The following is a 14,344-nucleotide window of genomic DNA, read 5'->3' on the forward strand; positions in this document are numbered from 1 at the left end:
CTAAAATCACAGGACTACGCAGATTAGACTGTCCTCTAAGGAGCGGCACATTCAGCAATCAGAAGATTTAAAACTTATTTTATGTCACTACAAAGAGCAAAATGACAAGCCCACCCTAATAGCGACGACTAATTGAGTTGAAAGTACCACGAAAATGAGAAGCTTCCCCCATGACATTTATATTGACATTGCAATCAAATGCACATTAGGAAAGTTGCAAATGTAATTAGCTTCCATTTGAAGAGATTTGAAAGAAGCAATATAGAGAATTCCATACAAATTAGATGGTTTATCTTTACTAGAAGCAAAGATAATAAATTATGGTTGCTTTATTATTTAGACTTACACTATCCCATCTCTAGTACTCAGGGTAGGAAACAGTATTATATATAAAAAAGAAGACAACCTTTCCTGTGCAAAGGCTTAGGATAGGAGTCTGCAGAATATTATGTTCTAACTTTGAAAACTTGCATTTACTTCTGGGAGTCTCTCCAAGAATTCCTAAGTGGTTCCACATATCTCACATCTTTCAAAACCCACCTTTTCTGTGAACCCCTGGTTTTTGCCTTTTAAGTTCTGTTCCCAACTGAAACAAGATTTTAGTACATGTAACCACTTTTGCTCACATTCCTCCTTGTAACACTTACCTCTCTCTTCCTTCTTTCTCAATATTGCATTTCATCCAATGTCAAAATTTAAACTGCAATTTGCTTGAGGGGGGGGGCTAGACCCCTCCCCCTTTTAGCTTATGTCACACTGCAAAGCACTATGCATATAAATAATAAAATAACAGCACTACTACTTCTCCCCTGCCCATTGATGTGCAGCATTTTCAAAAGTAATGGCACAACCCAAGGTTCCACAGGAGTCTGATGTGTATATGACGCTCTGTACATGCAGAATCTGTTCCATTCTCCTTCATGTGGAAGAATGTACTCTAGTCACTAGGGCTGTGCTCCGTTCCAGGTCGTAGAAGTGGGTGGGGAGGGGGGCTTAGCTGGCTCTGCCGCCACAGTCCGTGGTAAGGAGGCAGGGTAAGGGGGCAGGGGGGCTTATTCGGCCCCCATTTTGTCCCCCCTTCCCCACTCACCTGCCTCCACCGTCCGCCGTGGAGGCAAGTAAGTAGGGAAGGGGGGGGGAGAATCTCAATCCGCCCCTCCGGATCTCGCTCCGCAGAGCGGAGGAGGGTTGGATCGACCCGAAGCGGTTTGGGCCCGATCCAGAAGTTCCGGATCGGGCCACGAAGCGGTTCGGGGGATCCGTGCACAGCCGTACTAGTCACATTGGAGAAACCCTATTGCTCCCTGAAGCTACTCTGAATAGGCTACATAGCCACTACTGCAAGTATTCCCATGGGGACATTAACTGAAAATATAGAAACATCAAGCATCCCAAAGTGTAACCTTTCCTGGACTCTATTTTTGATCCAGGTATCAAAAAGTCCCAGATCTATATACCTGACGGCTAACCAAATGAAGCTAATAATCCACATTGCATGCCCATCCCATCCCACATGTGGCTTACATATAACCTAATCATATTGGTTTGTGGCTACTGGTTATCTTCAACTTTGCTGGCTTAAAGCGATCTATGGCAAGTGTTAGCAATCAACAGGATTGATAGATCCAATCAATTGCAGCAGTAAGCCACTTTGGCTGCAATTCTATACAATGACTTGGAGGTAAGCTCCATTGAACACGGTGGAATTTACACCTGAGTAGACATCCATGAGACTGTGTTGTTAGTCTTCTTGGGACAACTGTTGTTTTTATTTGGTTTATACAGTGCATGGAACAAACTGTACTCTACATTACATGCCACTTTTCCACCAACAGCAGTAATTACTTACCTGATATAAATAATCCTCAAACACAAAGTAGTAGTCATCATTGCTGGCTGTCAGCTTCACATCCTGCAATCAGAAACCATAACAGTTTGAAGTTGTGAGACATCTTTTCTGCCTGGGATGCTCCTGCAGCGTGTAAGCACAACAAGACAGTACTGTAAAGCTTTAGGAGCAGTGACCATTCCCTTCACATACTGGCCAAAAGCCTGTTGTCAGTGTTGCTGCCTATTCTTTCAGTTTGGAGAGATCCCTTTGGAACTCCACACAATCCATTTTGTTTTTATCACCCTGCATAATTTGGTGTCATCAGCAAACCTGATGACACCATTGGTCAGTCCTAATTCCAGATTATGAGCGATTTAAAAAACACTGGTCCAATAAAATTCTTTAGGGAACACCACGTAACATCCCTCCATTTTGACAACTGTCCTTTTATTCCTATTTTCTTCTTGTTCTTGAACCACTTACCTGTCCAAAAGAGAAGCCCTCCTCTTTTGCTAAGTTTCTTCAGAAGCCTTTGGTAATAAACTCTGTCATAAGCTTTTTGAAAGTCTAAGTATAAAATGCCTACTGGATCACTGCTATCGACATACATATTCATACTCTTAAAGAACTCTAGGACAGCAAGAGAGGCAAGATTTAATTTTGCAGATTCTTCTTCAGAATAAAAGGAAGTACTTCTTCATACAGCGCATCGTTAAATTATGGAACTCACTACCACAAGATGTAGTGATGGCCACCAATTTGGATAGCTTTAAAAGGGGGTTGGATAAATTCCTGGAGACGAAGACTATCAATGGCTACTAGCCCTGATGGTTGTGTGCTATCTCCAGTATTCGAGGCAGTAAGCCTGTGTGCACCAGTTGCTGGGGAACATGGGTGGGAGGATGCTGTTGCCTGGTCCGCCTGGCGCCTACACTGTACTCCTTTCGTCACCAGCTGAAGACCTTTTTATTCTCTCAGTATTTTAACACTTAATTTTAACTTAAATTGAAATTTTACTGCTCTAACTCTGTATTTTAATCTTATATCAATTTTGCTGCGTGGTTTTATCCTGGTTGTGCTTTTTATACTGTATTTTGTATTTGTGTTTTTAACCTGTTGGATGTTTTAATTTTTGTGAACCACCCAAAGAACCACCCAAATAAAATTTCCTGCCTTGTTGTTCCATGGACTACAGCTGCTTGGCCACTGTGTGAACAGAGCACTGGACTAGATGGACCCTTGGTCTGATCCAGCATCAGGGCCCTTCTTAGGTTCTTACCCATCCCCCGCCAAAAGCATGAGACACCCTACTCCAACTGCCAGTAGCCCTGGGACGAAAGAACTGAAGGAAGGACAAATGGCAGTTGTTTGTTTAATATTATTGCAATCTATTGTAATCTACCTTAAGGATCATCCAGGTGATCTTCAAAATAAATAAATAAAAAACACAGACGGATACAATTATTTTCTTGTTAACGTTGTTCCTGGAAAAGCATCCTCTCCAACTATGGGCTGCCAGCACTACAGAACACAAAATGGCGCTGCCCAGAATGTTGGATCCAAGTGGTAAGAAGGAAGTCTGCTCAGGCCCTGTCAAAATATTCACATTTCTTTCTTTCTTTCCCATTTCAAAACCAGTTGACTTAATTAGAAGAGCTAGAAGAAATTTACTGTGTATTTATATCTATTTATTGTATTTATAATCCACCCAATAATAAGCGCACTGGGCAGTTTACAAACAAAAACATGCAATGTTAAATAAACCTTTTTACAAATGTAACAGTACAGCCCTTAACAATGAAGGATGCTGATACTTCTTTTCATTTTATGAAGTCTAAACTGTGCCCAGTAAAATAAGTGTGTATATTACTGACAGACAGACAGACAAAAGTATACAAATCAGAATTACTCACTTTATATATCAGACTGTCCACCAAAAGATCATGCTGGATCACATTAGACTTGAGTTGTTCATAGTATAAAATATCCTAGAACGAAATAATCAATAATTCTAAATATTAATCATGTGATACTTAAAAGAAATATCACAATATGTAACTCTAACCCTTGCTGGCTGGGGCATGCTGAGTGTTGGAAGATTTTTCTTCTATCCAAACATCATCATCATCATCATTATTATTATTATTATTATTATTATTGTATTCCACCTTTTTCACCCTACATATGAGGAGGAGGAAGAGGAGGAGAAGTCGTCTTAAAAACAGGCTCACCAAGTATATTTGGGCACAATCAGAAAAATGGTGTTGAATGTAACTTACGGTATTAAAATAAATAGGGTATAGTTTATGCACGTCAAAGACCATAACCTTTTTCAGACTAAGAAATATAGACAAAATACTTTTGTGAGCCTAATACTTAAATTCAAATCACTTCCTTCCACATATCCAGACAATGATTACTATCCGGTCTTCATGCAGTGTGGACCTAAGAGGCAGTTAATGCCTCTTTGCAGGATGGTGTGTCTCTACTTCCCTGAACAATGCAATAACTAGAACCCGTCTGGAAAAAAATGTTCAGATCCAACTGTTTTAATTTCCAGCTTCTAATTACTATTTTTGTCAATTACAAAAGTGAGTGGTGGCCTCCCAAATTGAGATTATACTATTTGGATTCATTTAAATTTGGGTTTCAGACTGGTTCTGGGACAGAAACAGTCTTGGTCACCCTGGTGGATAACTTACGTTGGAGAATGGACAAGAAGGGTTTGAACCTGTTAGCAACCATAGAATCATAGAATAGCAGAGTTGGAAGGGGCCTAAAAGGCCATCGAGTCCAACCCCCTGCTCAATGCAGGAATCCACCCTAAAGCATCCTTGACAGATGCTTGTCCAGCTGCCTCTTGAAGGCCTCTAGTGTGGGAGAGCCCACAACCTCCCTAGGTAACTGATTCCATTGTCGCACTGCTCTAACAGTCAGGAAGTTTTTCCTGATGTCCAGCTGGAATCTGGCTTCCTTTAACTTGAGTCCATTATTCCGTGTCCTGCACTCTGGGAGGATCGAGAAGAGATCCTGGCCCTCCTCTGTGTGACAACCTTTTAAGTATTTGAAGAGTGCTCTCATGTCTCCCCTCCATCTTCTCTTCTCCAGGCTAAACATGCCCAGTTCTTTCAGTCTCTCTTCATAGGGCTTTGTTTCCAGACCCCTGATCATCCTGGTTGCCCTCCTCTGCACACGCTCCAGCTTGTCTGTGTCCTTCTTGAATTGTGCAGCCCAGAACTGGACGCAATACTCTAGATGAGGCCTAACCAGGGCCGAATAGAGAGGAACCAGTATCTCACGTGATTTGGAAGCTATACTTCTATTAATGCAGCCCAAAATAGCATTTGCCTTTCTTGCAGCCATATTGCACTGTTGGCTCATATTCAGCTTGCAATCTACAAAAATTCCAAGATCCTTCTTGTTTGTAGTATTGCTGAGCCAAGTGTCCCCCATCTTGTAACTGTGCCTTTGGTTTCTATTTCCTAAATGTAGAACTTGGCATTTATCCCTATTAAATTTCATTCTGTTGTTTTCAGCCCAGCACTCCAGCCTATCAAGATCACTTTGAAGTTTGTTTCTGTCTTCCAGAGTATTAGCTATCCCACCCAATTTGGTGTCATCTGCAAATTTGATCAGCGTTCCCTGCACTTCCTCGTCCAAATCATTAATAAAAATGTTGAAGAGCACTGGGCCCAGGACTGAGCCTTGCGGTACCCCACTCGTTGCCTCTCCCCAGTTTGAGAAGGTTCCATTGATAAGTACTCTTTGAGTCCGATTCTGTAGCCAACTGTGAATCCACCTAATAGTTGTTCCATCTAGCCCACTTTTAGCTAGTTTGTTAATCAGAATGTCATGTGATACTTTGTCAAAAGCTTTGCTGAATTCAAGATATATGACGTCCACAGCGTTCCCACGGTCCACAAGGGAGGTTACCTTATCAAAAAATGAGATCAAATTTGTCTGACAAGACTTGTTCTTGCCAAATCCATGTTGGCTTCTAGTGATCACCGCATTGATTTCAAGGTGTTTACAGATTGACTTCTTTATAATTTGCTCCAGAATTTTCCCAGGGATGGATGTCAGACTGACTTGTCTGTAGTTCCCAGGTTCTTCCTTTTTGCCTTTTTTGAAGATAGGGACAACGTTAGCCCTCCTCCAGTCGTCCGGCACCTCACCCGTCTTCCATGATTTTGCAAAGTTTAAAGCTATACTAGCTATAGTAGAGTGGCCAGATACAAAAGAGAGCAGGGCTTCTACAGCTTTAACTGTTGTGATGAAGAGGGAATTTCACCCTCTTCAATTGACACCTGCTGAAATTCCCTTTTCTACATTACTGTTAAAGATACAGGAGCCCTGTCCTCCTTTTCATATGGTCACCCTACACATTGGTTTCCTCTGTTGTCTTCTATCTTTTCTCCTTGTTGGAATTGTTTGTAATTGTGCCTTTAAAATTTCCTTTTATAAAAATTCCCACCTTGGACTCCTTTTCTCATTAGGCTCATTTGCCACGGGACCTTACTTATCATAGTTCTGAGTTTATTAAAATCAGCTTTCCTAAAATCCAGAGTACGTGTATGCCTACACTCAACTTTTGTCTCCTTCATAATCAAGAATTCAAGTATGACGTGGTCACTTTCCCCCAGAGTTCCCGTAACTGCCACTTTATCCACTAAGTCATCCCTATTGGTCAATATCAAGTCAAGGATTGCCGATCCTCTAGTTCCTTCCTCCACTTTCTGTAGGAGAAAGTTATCACCCACGCATGTCAGGAATTTCTTGGAAGGGCCGCTTTTGGCAGTATTGGTCTCCCAACAGATACCAGGGTAATTGAAGTCCCCCATCACTACTACATCACACTTCCTTGAAACACTGGCAATTTGTTTCTCAAAAGTTTCGTCCTCGTCTTCTCCTTGATTGGGTGGTCGGTTGTAGACTCCGATTATAATGTTCTTTTTATTCTTTGCCCCATTTATTTTAATCCAGATGCTCTCGATGGGGCTCTCGATGGGGCTCCCAGTCTGATCCGCCTGTATTTCTGTGCAGGGATAGGCATTTTTAACATATAGTGCAACTCCACCTCCCTTTCTATTTCTTCTGTTCTTTTTGAACAAGTTATATCCTTCAATTGCTATATTTCAGTCATGGGAGTCATCCCACCAAGTTTCAGTTATACCTATCAAGTCGTATTTGCCTTCATGTAATAAGAGTTCAAGTTCGTTCTGTTTGTTTCCCATGCTCTGGGCATTAGTATATAGACATCGAAGACCATGTGTTTTATAGTCTGGCTTTGTTCCCACATTGTTGCGGACACTATTTTGGGGCACTATTGGAGCTGTTCTCTGTACTGTGGTGCCTTGGCCTTCATCTATTGTTGCCTCGAGGTTTACGTCTCCTGCCCCCGTAAGATTCAGTTTAAAGCCCTCCTGATCAAGTTCTTCATGCTGTGGCCGAACACATTCTTTCCAGCCCTTGTGAGGTGCAACCCATCCCTTGCCAGCAGTCCATGTTCCACGTAGCGTAGTCCATGGTCCCAGAATCCAAAACTCTCACGTCGGCACCACCTTCGTAGCCAGTCATTCATCCGGAGTATTTTTCTTTCCCTTTCTAATCCTCTTCCAAGAACCGGGAAGATGGATGAGAAAACTACCTGGGCCCCAAAGTTCTTCAGTTTCCTTCCCAGAGCTTCAAAGTCTGAAATGATTTCTTCGTAGCTCTGCTTGGTGACATCATTTGTTCCCACATGGATGAGAAGAAAGGGGTATGTGTCCGTGGACTTTATGAGCTTCGGTAACCCTTCAGTCACATCTCTAATCTGTGCTCCAGGGAGACAGCACACCTGGCGAGTCCATGGGTCTTCATGACATAGTTGGGTTTCAATCCCACGCAGCAGGGAGTCTCCCACAATGACTACTCTTCTCTTCTTCTTGGTTGACCTACCTTCTGCCTCTTGTTCATTGTTGCACGGTGTCTGTGTACTTCTTCCTCTGCAAGCTGTCCTTCAGACTCATCCTCCAGAAGCTGAAAGCGGTTGCTTAACTCTAATGGTTCCACCGGTGCAGAATGCCTTCTAGTTCTTCTGCTCCTAACTGTCACTCTTTTCCAGAGAGTTTCCTCTTCATTGGCTTTCCTCCCCTTAGCATACTCCACTTCTGCTTCAGCTGGCTGTTGCTCTTCAATCTCATGTGCTTCTTGTTGCTGTTGCAGTTCCACTGTTCGGTCTAAGAACTCCTCATCTTCTCTTACTCCTTGACCTCTCAGCAGGTTTGGATACCATCGACCATGGTATCCTTCTGAAATGACTAATGGAATGGACCTTCAAGGCACGGTGATACGTTAACTTCTGTTCTCCCTGGGGGTTGGACTCAGAAGGTGATCCTGAAGGATTTGTGTTCCACCTCATGACCATTGGCTTTTGGGATCCCTAAGGGCTCGTGCCTCATGCTGTTTAACATCTACATGAAATTACTGGGGAAAGACATCTGGACATTTGGGCTGAAGTGTTATTAGTATGCAAGTTATAAGCAACTCTCTTTCCTGACTACCGTATTTCTTCGATTCTAAGATGCACTTTTTCCCCATATAAACATCTCTAAAAACAGGGTGCGTCTCAGAATCATGGGTGCGTTTATTATTTCTTAGAATCAAAGCTTTTTTTATGTTGGTGGTACTGAAATTAGTGTGCATCTTACAATTGATGGCATCTTACAATCAAAGAAATATGGTACTAGTGCCAAGGAAGCAATGGAAATCCTGAACAGGCGGTATGGAGGCACTTTAGGGATGGAAGAGGGCAAACAAACTGAAGTAATCCAGATAAGACAGAGATACCGTGAGTGATTCTCCTGGACTCAATGATATTGATGATATGCAAATGACATTGTTGGCTAAGAGTGCTTTTTACCAGCTTAGGCTGATTCACAAGCTGCACCCTTATCTAGAGAAGGTGTACTTTGATGCAGTTACATATGCCTCACTTACATCCAGACTACTGCAATGTGTTCTGCATGGGGCTACCTTGAAAGACTGTTCAGAAATGTTAACTGGAACAGAATGCAGCTGCTCAGACATTCATAACATGTAACATTTATACTGTGGCAGTTGCTTATTTGTTTTCAAGCCAAATGTAAAGTGCTCCTGCTGACTTCAAAACCTTAAACAATTTGGGACCTAGTTATATGAAGGACTGCTTGCATCTATTTGAACCTGCCTTAAGATCAGCCTCTCAGGCTTTGCTCATATGCCCACCAGTGAGATCTATCCAACTAGAGGGCACCAGGGACATTGCCTTTTTGGTGGCAGCACCCATATTGTAGAACTCCCACCCAAGGGAGGATCCCTTCTCTGTTTTCCTTTACTAGGGCTGTTTAGACATTTTTGTTCCACCACGCTTTCAGCGTGCTATGATTTTATCTGTTTTACTGTGGTTTGAATGGTCTTTTTAATTGTACTGATGCTGTAGAGGTTTCATTTTGGTAGCACAGAAAACATTTGTAAATTTAAAAAGAATATGACTCCATCTTAACCAGTTTTTGTTTTTATTTCAATCCGCTTTTAATTAGGGGACTAGTGCTAAACTCTAGATTGTTTTAATCTGCTGTTTTAATCTGCAGCTGTAAACGTTTAGATAATGGGTTTATATATTTTCTAAAGAATTATTCTATGTTTTGTTTTATGTGAGCCACTTTCAAAGGTCTTCGCTGTGAAAAGTGGCATACAAAAAGTGGAATGAATGAATGAATAAATAAATATTCTGAGCAGACAGTAGAAGAGGGGGATTCTTAAAGAGTCCATAAAATAAACCTGTAGGACAAAGGGAATTCTATAGCCTACTGAAAAGTTTTCATTACTGGAGGGCAACAGTTAACAATTTTCCATAACTAAGAACATTAGAGATCTTCTGAAGAATTTGTGCAGAGCCATAACCTGTTCTTCACAAACAATTTCAAAACAAAGTAGCTAAAAGCAGACTCCAGCCAAGCAAAACCTAGAAGCAATGGTACGGCCATAAACACAGCTCACATGGAACCTGTCAAGAAGACAGAACCCACAGTTGGAAGAATAACATTAATGATTTGGTATTCAAGTATCAGGACAGCTAACATAGTTCTGTAGGTGGTCATTTCAAGCAGTTCTGCATAATAGGGAAAAGCAAGGAAGATAACAGTAATTTGAGTCTCCTTTTAAAAGACAGTGCATGAAAATGTAATAGTTGCAAAATATACACTTCAAAGCTGTGCTTATTGTACTTAAGCTTTTTCCATAAACACAATTTCTCCTGTTTTAGGATTTTAAAGTTGATGATAGACAATGTCTATTATTGCGCAAATGGCAAAAATGTAGTAAGTTCAGCAGCAGAAAGTATAAGACCTTATTGCCACTTTTAATGAAATACAATGTAAATTAGACACATTCAGAATATATAAATAATCTGCTTGTCAAATATGCAGATATTTCTCACAAAACACTTAACAAATATAAGAAAACAAGTTATGCTAGGAACTGGTCCTGGTTTTGAAAATAAAAAGGGTTTACACAAATTTGAAAGTGATTTTGTTATTTATATCATAAATTGCACAAATAAGCAACGTTATACATTTCAATTGCCTGTTACATAAATTAAACTCCCAAGATTTGGTGCTAGAGGTGGGAGGGAAGTTAGATGTTATGGCAACCCCATTTAGTATATAACAGAAAAGAACCAAATGGTAAAACATTAATCTGATAATGGGAAGAAAAAACGTAACAGCAAAAAAACAAAGAAACCCAACATTATATTGTAGAAGTTTTATCATTAAGAACCAGACTATATGTTACATTCACTCAGGAATGCTGTCATAAACAGTAGCACTGTGTTGAATTCTCCCTCTCCTAGCAGTGCATCTGGATTTCGGAGCATTTATAGTATGCACTGGGGCCATTACACTGTCAGTTTCCTAGGTCCTGCTCCATGTCACTGGTCAAGTTCAAACAATCAAGCTTAATAAGCTGAAATATGCTTACCTTGACCATATGCTCCTTCCTCTTGCCACCTCCTCCCTCCTCATAACCCCCCTGTGTCTGGGTTATTGCAGAACTCTTCAATTAAACATAGTTTCCTGGTTCAGGCAAAATGAGAAGTTATGGTCCACTGAAGAGTTCTAGGTTTAATTGTGGAAGCATGTTAATTGCAGCATACCAGGAAGAGAGGACGGAAGGAGTTGTTCGTATCTCAGCTGCAGCAAGAGTGGAGAAAATTACTTTCTGACAACAATCCCAATCCATATAATGAGCTTTACAGAATCTTTTTTTTTTTAATCTATCAACTAGGACCTTGTGGAGCCAAATGCAAAATGGCAGTTTAGAAGGCAGAGCCAATTCCCCTCTGCACTCCATGAGTCATACACTGGGATGTCCTGTATACACAACTACAAATCTACATCAAATTTACTACAGATCAGAGATTCTAACAGCCTGATTTAAAAAAAAAAAATCCTGTTATCTACTACATCCAATCTATCATCTGTTCACCCCATTGTAGACGCTATGGCGGAGGAAGGATCCACCACAGAGATGCTGTTCTCAATGGCATATTTACCGCAAGTATAATACATACAGCCAGCTGTAAAAAGATCATCTTACGTTGATGCCCGAATGACTGAAATAACGACATCCCATACTATGTTGGAGGAAACAAGTTTGTCAGTAATGATGAGCCCAAGCAGAATTTCATTTTTCAATTAAAGAAACAAGCCGAAACAAGTACTAAGGAACCAGTAACCTTAACATGCAACGGTGTTCAAAGAGAAGCATGGTGAATCACGATTCTTCTGAAGAAATTAACACTTGCTTCAATGTCACTTTCTGTGTGGCATCATGTGGAAACAGGGTTGAAAAATAAGTTATTTTTATTGAAATATTTATTATCTGCTTATCACTTGAAGGGCAGCTTTTATTATTAATTTCAAGCTTAAGAAGCAAGGCAACTATGATTATAAATAAATTACAGTATGGAATAACAACCCAAAGAAGTCCTTCATGGTGACTAGTCAGTCTATGGTACTGTGGAGATACAAATCTCATCTCATCAGGTTTCCAGAAACTAATTTTAAATTATTCACTACCATGACAAATATCTCGTTATAAGGTGTTTGTTTTCAATAATTTAAAAAGCTCAAGGAAATTAAATTATACCAATTCCTTAAAAATAAATCCATAGCTCTTCTTGAATTCTATTTTGCTCTGTAACTAACCCCATCCCCAAACCAATAATAATAACAGAGACATCTGAGGGGAAACAAAGCTATAATGAAAAAAATATGGCATGCCATTATACGCCAGAGTTGGACATACTAGCACTCTAGAAATTAAATCAAAAACCACAATTGGGAATTCCTTAGAGTAAAATTAGACTGAAATTAGAGTAAAATCAACTTCCGGAATTGATTTTCTAACACAGTAGAGCGCTAAAAGGTAATAGTTAGCTAAATCATTCCATACTAATTTGAATACTGGAAGCTTCAAGAGATCTGGAGCGCATCTACACTAAGCAGGATATTCCACTATGAAAGTGGTATGAAAGCGGTATATAAAAGGCAGGAGCCACACTACCGCTTTATAGTGGTATTGAAGTGCACTGACAACTGTTGGGGCCCATTGACACATACCACATACTGCTTTCATACTGCTTTCATGGTGTTATATCCTGCTTGGTGAAGATGTGTCATGGGCCCCAAGAGTTGTCAGTGCACTTCAGTACTACTAGAAAGCAGTAGTGTAGATCCTGCAGTGCACTTCAATACCACTATAAAGCAGTAGTGTGGCTCCTGCCTTTTATATACCACTTCCAGTCCTCTTTCATAGTGGAATATCCTGCTTGGTGTAGATAAGCCCCTAGTGTTAGGAGGTACTGTAGAATTGGCAATGATCCCCCCCCAATATTTACCAAGAAAATGAGGGGTGGGGAGATAAAACGTTAACATACTATGGAAAATTACTGCAAGGTGTTCACAGTTGTCTACTGATATGGTGTATTTATTCAAAATTAAACATGAGAAAAAAGACACTCAACTGAACTTGTATGCTAAGGTGAGCAATTCGTTGTCCCTAGGCCAGATCTGGCTTGCCAGGTGATATCATCTGGCCTACTTGATTGTCTTTTAAATGAAAAATTGGTTTGTGGAAGAGCTGCATTTGTAGCTGTAGAATTTGAAGGTCAAAAGAAGTTTTGGCCTTCAACCATCCATAATCTTATCAAACTAGATGCTGACTAGGGTGCTGTTTACTTGGGTACCTCAAAAGAAGAAATGATCGTGCACTATATTATGCTGTTGTGTAAGTGGAAGTACCAGAGTCCTGAGTGGGGTTTGATCCAAGCTTTCAATGGCTTTCTCCCAACTCCTACTAGGCACCTGGAAAGTATCCCAGTAGTGCGCCTTTTAATATCACGCCTGCCAAAATATTGTTGTTCCCGCAGCACCCCTTTCCTAACTTGGCCAGTCAGACATCACTGTAGCAACCACAACCTCTGGGAGTGCCAGCACAGCTTCTCTTTATTGGGCCAAACCTTGTTACTTCCTGTCTTGCTTATTCCCTGTGCTGCCATGCACAGGAAGTGGGCTTAACTCCTTCTCCCAAGAACACAATCTAGATAAAAACTGCTTTTAAAAGAACATTCCCTGCTGGGGCAGCTCATGCAAGGCTGATTTTCATCGGTATTGCAATGCTGAGAGAACCGTGTTGCTCACCCGTGCCATTCGCTTCCTCTTTCTTTCTCAGCATATCATTACTGAAGACTTCCGGAGCTAATTATCCATCAATATCAAATTGTGGTTTCAGATCCTTGTTTGTTCCTGAACTTGGTGGCCACAGCGTACCAGACTGGATGTCACTGGAAACTATGATTCATTAAACCAGGAAATTTTCAGTTGTGGCAAAGGGCAGAGGAAAGCGGTGGTGTGTGAAGACTTCTGCATATTTCAGCATAATAAGCAGAGAATCTACACCTACTGCCATTTCACAATGGAGGAGGGATAATTGTGAGGTTTCCTGCTTCCACAGTGGTCCCTCACGGGCCACACGCGAGGGAAGTTTCTCTGCTGTGGCACCCCGGTTGTGGAATGAGCTCCCCAGAAAGGTCCGCCTGGCGCCTACACTGTACTCCTTTCGTTGCCAGCTGAAGACCTTTTTATTCTCTCAGTATTTTAACACTTAATTTTAATTTTAATTTTACTGTTTTAACTCTGTATTTTAATTTTATATCAATTTTGCTGTGTGGTTTTTATCCTGGTTGTGCTTTTTATACTGTATTTTGTATTTGTGCTTTTAACCTGTTGGTTGTTTTATTATGGTTTTAATTTTTGTGAACTGCCCAGAGAGCTTCGGCTATTGGGCGGTATAAAAATGTAATAAATAAATAAGTTTTACGTGAATAAAGGAGAGCCATTGTGGAAGGACATGTGCCCCGTGATGGCGCTTCCAAAGGTATATCAAGAGAAGTGGGCGGAAACAGACAGATGGGTATGGGTATGGGGCACG

General features: G+C 40.9%; 1 protein-coding gene across 2 annotated transcripts in view; it reads right to left on the bottom strand.

The window, feature by feature from the left end:
* The window catches only part of TBC1D19 (TBC1 domain family member 19), a 79,633-nt gene that overhangs the window by 29,301 nt on the left and 35,988 nt on the right, over positions 1-14,344 (bottom strand). For both annotated transcript variants that reach the window (XM_063135616.1, XM_063135615.1), the window contains exons 12-13: positions 3,745-3,819; positions 1,850-1,912 (exon numbers count right to left, since the gene is read on the bottom strand). In XM_063135616.1, coding sequence (XP_062991686.1) covers positions 1,850-1,912; positions 3,745-3,819 — 138 coding nt within the window. The remainder of the gene's footprint in view (positions 1-1,849; positions 1,913-3,744; positions 3,820-14,344) is intronic.

Source organism: Elgaria multicarinata, chromosome 10, assembly GCF_023053635.1.
Source record: "Elgaria multicarinata webbii isolate HBS135686 ecotype San Diego chromosome 10, rElgMul1.1.pri, whole genome shotgun sequence".
Taxonomy (NCBI): domain Eukaryota; kingdom Metazoa; phylum Chordata; class Lepidosauria; order Squamata; family Anguidae; genus Elgaria; species Elgaria multicarinata.